A 5,448-nucleotide genomic window follows, 5' to 3' on the forward strand; every position below is an offset into this window, starting at 1 on the left:
ATTGATAGACATTGATGGAATCAGTGTCTATCAATGTTTATTATTAATAGTTCTAAAATTTTGTTATATTTTATAAATATTTTGATTAATTTTTCTATATTTAAAAACCGTTCTTATTAATTTATAGAAATGCAATTTTTAAAGTTTAAAATACAAATAAACATTTTCTAAAAAGAAAAAAAAAAAAAAGGAAAAGATTCTAAAAATAAATAGAAAAAGTTTAATCCCAATTCTTTACCAACCATTACCCCACCAATAAAATCACCACCTTTTGCCTCCAATAAAATTGATAGGGGCGCTCCAGTTTTCACTACGTCCAGTCGCCTTCTACGGTAATTTGATTAATAATAATAATATATATACAGTACAATTTGAAATTAAAATAATAATAATAATAAATAATGACTCTTTTTGTCTGTACGATCACGAGCTTGGATCTGTCTCTTATACACATCTAGATGTGTATAAGAGACAGATACAGTACAATTTGAAATTAAAATAATAATAATAATAAATAATGACTCTTTTTGTCTGTACGATCACGAGCTTGGATTGTAGCGTGTGGACCCTCACGCTTATCAAAATCAACTTCTTTTTCCTTTCTCTCTCTTCTTTTTTTTTTTCCTGTATTTAATAAATTTGGTCTGGGCCTTTGACATTTTCTCAAGTCAACCCCCCCAAAAAAAATCCAAAAACTTTCTTCAAATCAAGAAATAATTAAATGGGTATTTAAAAAAACATTTTTTTTTCCATAGAGATAGAAATTAGAAAAAAAAAGAAAGAATGGCATAGAGATGCCCTCCTCCACGGATTCCACCCCACCTGTCTCGTTCTCTTTCTCTCTCCTAAAAAAAACTGTTATAAAAAAAATTCCCAAAACTTTGCCTTTTTATTTAAAAAAATATTCAAAATAATTTCAAAATTACATTATTACCCTTCACCTTTCATAGACATTTTATTATCACATTTAGAGTATATATATATTCTTAAAAGAACAAATCAGCATTCCTAAATTTTGATTTGGGTTATCGTCACACAATTCAATGTCTTAGTTTTCATTTTAATTTTTGAAAGATTTATTCTCCAAATTTTTTTAGAAAGTTCAGACAAATGTTGGGACTTGAAATAGTATGACGAAGGTTTAGAACATGTCACAATCCAAATTTTCATTTTGGGTTTATCGCCACACAATTTTAAGTGTCAACTTACGTTTTAAACTTCGAAGGATTTATTCTTCTAGGATAGCTTTGAAATATTTAGGAAAGGTTTGGAAAGAATATAAGTATTTTCTAAAATAAGGTTAAATTATTTTAGAAAAATATATCTAGATTATGAGGTTCGTTTCAATTGTACACTTAAACTTCGAAAAATTTCATTTTAACATTTTTTTAGTTTGTTTCAAAATAAGCTTGGTAAGTTTTTGAATTCATAGATGAAAAAATTGTAGCTTTAATAAATCTAAATACATATATAAAAAATAAAAAAAGATACATGACATTTGTGAACGATATTATCGTATTCCTTATTTTAACTCAACCCATTTTTCATTGTTTAGAATTAAAATAAAACTTTTTAAAGTTTGGACATATAACTTAAATCTAACTTCATGGTTCAATGGTATTTTCGATAATTCAACCTTTAAACAAAAAGGTAAAGTTCATGAATTATTATTTTTTTAAAAAAGCAAAATCCACAGCCCCAACTTTCTCTCTCTAGCACTGGGATTTGAGGGGGGAAAAAAAAACCCACTTTCTCTTTCTCTCAATATTTTGGTTTCTATATATAATTCTTTTCCTACTCATTACTCATTACACCCTTATCACCAAAAGTCAGCGCCTTCTTTTGTCTCTATTTTTCTCTCTTAGAACAACCAAAAAAAAAAAAAAAAAAAGCAACTGATCAAGAAGAAGCTGAGACAAAGGTACAGATTCTCAGAGCAGAGTTCTGTCTTTGATAATGGAAGTCGATTGGGATCTTCACGCCGTCGTCAGAGGCTACTCCGCCGTGTCCTCCACCGCCACCATCATTCCCTCTTCTTCTTCTTCCTCTTCCAATAACTCCATCCCTTTTTCTTTTAGCAGAGACCTAACCAACCAAACAAAAAATCATTTCTTCTCCCTTCAAGATCCATTTCAACCACCTAATTGCAATTCCACTCAAGAATTGCATGAGCTTTTCAAACCCTTTTTCCCCAAATCTCAACCCTCTCCTCCGCCGCCTCCTCCACCGCCTGCTCCGCCGCTTCTTTCCTCTCCGGCTGCTAAAATTCTGACCCCTCCGAAGCAACAACAGAGCACCCATCTCCCCAAACAGCTCCATTCAACCTCTGTTTCTGCTCCGAGATCCAAACGCCGGTGAGCAAGCGTCTTCCGTTTCTTCATTCTGGAAGTGGTTTTTATTTAAGCTAATCGATCTTTTTGTTTTGTTTCTGTTTTTGCTCTGTTTTTAGGAAGAATCAGCTGAAGAAAGTCTGCCAAGTTCCGGCGGAGTCTCTGTCTTCGGATATTTGGGCTTGGCGAAAATATGGCCAAAAACCCATTAAAGGATCTCCATATCCAAGGTTTGAGCTCGATTTCAATTCTGAAATTAGGGTTTCTTAGGGTTCTGATTTTGTGGTTGAAACTAATTTGTGGAAAACAAACAGGGGATATTACAGATGTAGCAGTTCGAAGGGTTGCATGGCCAGAAAACAAGTCGAGAGGAACAGATCCGACCCGGGAATGTTCATAGTCACTTACACGGCGGAGCACAACCACCCGGCGCCGACTCACCGGAACTCCCTCGCCGGCTCCACTCGTCAGAAACCCATCACACCGACGCCCACCGCTTCCGGATCTGGAAAACCCGACCCGAAACAGCCGGTTTGCTCGTCGGAAGAACAGAGTACGATCACAGAGAGCAAAGAAGAGAAAGAGGAACTATTAATGGCTGAAGATGAAGAAGACGACGATCTGGGGGTCTCCGATTTGATCGTCAACGACGATTTCTATGTGGGTTTTGAAGAACTCGACAGCCCAATCACGGACGACTGTTTTTCTGATCCGTTTCCGGCGAATTTTGACCTTCCATGGTTGTTTAATGGAAACCCAGACAGCGAAATTGTAAAACTCCCCTGTTAAATTAATCTTCAACTTTTTTTTTTTTTTTTTTTTTTTCCCTTTTCCAATAGAGATCTGTAAAATCAAAGAAGTTAGAGCAAAGATTTTAACAAGTGTTTTTAGCGAGAGCAAGCAAGATAGATGATTTCATCTTCTTTCTCTGTATCCTTTTGTTTATTTTTTTCCCTGTAATTTTAGAAGAACAGTGATCTTGAAGTTGAAGATTCAGTGGGTTTTGCGAGAATTTTTGAGGGAAAAAGGAATAAACTGCAAAAGGGGTTGACTAATTAAAAGAAATGAAATGGAATCAAAGCGATGAATGACGTGTAAATGGCGTTGACAGAGATGGAAATTAGAGAGATTAAAAGCAGAGGTTGAAGAAAAAATGGTTATGGAGGAAGACGAAGAATATGCTTCTTTTTCAAAATGCTTGTCCGAGGACAACAATGGTGGTGGAGAATCAGTTTTTTTTTTTTTTTTTTTTTTTTTTAATAGAAAAAAATGAGGATTTGGAATTTTTCTTTAGTAGTTGATGCCAGTTGGGTCATATTGGTAAGGATAAATGGTAGCCATTCAACATCAATATGTGTATAATTGCATCCAAAATTTTAATTTGTGTTTTGCATTTTTTCTTTAAATTTTTTGATAGAGAGATTCTGTTTTTTATGTACGGCTCAACTTTTATTTTGTTTTTTTTTTTTCCCATCCAATTTACAGTACTTGTTTGTTTGTTCATTTGGATGTATGTGGGAATGCTTTTCAAACAAGCATTTTTATCAAAAGTGCTAAATCAATTTGTTGTTTAGTTCTCATGTCTAAGAAAATAAAATGACTCAATTAGAAGGTTTTTTTTTTTTTAATTTTTTTTGATTTTTTTTAATTTTTTATTAAAGAAAATAATATTGCTATATATTTAGAGAGAAAATGTATTGAGAGAATAATGGTGAAAAAAAATTGTAAAATCGATTAATTAGAAGAATATGTGCGTTTTTAGTAAAAGAAGTTAAGAAAAGGAACCACGAGAGTGAGGGGAAAAAGAGATTTAAGAGTGAATAGAAGAAAGACATAATAATTTTTTTTGGGAGAAAATTACCTTTTTAACCTTCTAGTTTTATAGAATACGTGCACTCTCCAGTTTTTTTTTTTTTTTTTTTTATCATTTTAAATAAAAATTCAAAATAACTATTTAAATTAATCAACAAATTATTTAATGAACCTTTTAAATTGATCACTAAAAATATATATTTTGAAAATTCAGGAATGAAATACATATATATATATGCTGAAGCCAAAAGTACTCAATAAAGAAGTAACCATCATTTTCTTGCTTTGGCTTTTTGGAAAAGCAAAAACCCTTCCTTCCCAAACATACTCTGTCAATCCACATCCCATTTTCAATATTTGGCATCTCTCTTCTTCCTATGAACAACCTCTTGTACTGATGTAATTCAGCTTTACGTTGGGCAAAATTAAGGGCTGCGAATATCTATAAATCCTTCTCTAATATTCATTGTGTTTATGCAATGGGCATCACAAACTTGATGCAACAAGACCAGGAGAATAATGGGTCCTTTGGAAAATCATTGAAACGGAAGCCACTCGCTGCTCTGCCGCGCTCGTCTCGGCTCCCCGTCTTTCCCCGCTTTGCTCAAATTCGCTTAAGGTAAGCTTTCTTGTAGAATTCCATTGTTTTTCTTTGGGGCATTTCGTCGAACACCTTGTGGAAGTTGAAAATTTCGGTCTGTTTTAGCTTCTGATCTTTCATTTATGGTTTTGATTTGTTTCGTTTCTTTGAATAGCTTCGTTGTTTGTTGAGTTTAGTAGGATGTTGTATTCTTCAAATAACTTTTGTATGTTTCCGAAGAAAATTTTGCCGGTGAACTGAAATTTGATTATTACATTTTGTCTTTTGAACCACAAGTTGTGTACTGTGTGATTGAATTTGAAGAAAGGTTCGTTTGTGACTGAACTCATCACTGGCCTGATGCTAGGTGAAAATGGGTAATTGTTGTTAGGCTCCTATTATGAATACTTATGTGAGTAGTTGGAAGTTCTGTGCATTAGTGCGACATGTCGTATCGGTAGCTATGTTACTGAAGAAGTACAAAGGGGACACAAAAAACTAAGTACAAAGGGGACACAAAAAACCAACTCCAAACAAAAGCAGACATACTAAAATGATACCGACTTTGCAAAATGATTGGAAATTACTAAAGGATGTAACAACCAAAGTCCAAAGAGTGACATGGAATCTAACAAAAGCACGCGCATTCTAGTCTTTGGTTCTCTCCAACCTTTCGGACGCTATTCTTCCTCTCCAACCAAAGCCCCTATCCCCACCATGTGGTTT

The 5,448-nt window shown here is 33.8% G+C and overlaps 1 protein-coding gene across 1 annotated transcript; it reads left to right on the forward strand.

The window, feature by feature from the left end:
- Positions 1 to 1,782: 1,782 nt before the first annotated feature.
- Positions 1,783 to 3,788, forward strand: LOC120072315 (WRKY transcription factor 22). Its single transcript, XM_039024777.1, has 3 exons — positions 1,783 to 2,354; positions 2,450 to 2,560; positions 2,645 to 3,788. Exons 1-3 carry the CDS (start codon positions 1,957 to 1,959, stop codon positions 3,117 to 3,119), a joined length of 984 nt encoding a protein of 327 aa, XP_038880705.1. The 5' UTR covers positions 1,783 to 1,956; the 3' UTR covers positions 3,120 to 3,788.
- Positions 3,789 to 5,448: the final 1,660 nt, after the last annotated feature.

The sequence above is a fragment of the Benincasa hispida genome, chromosome 1 (genome assembly GCF_009727055.1).
Source record: "Benincasa hispida cultivar B227 chromosome 1, ASM972705v1, whole genome shotgun sequence".
Taxonomy (NCBI): Eukaryota; Viridiplantae; Streptophyta; class Magnoliopsida; order Cucurbitales; family Cucurbitaceae; genus Benincasa; species Benincasa hispida.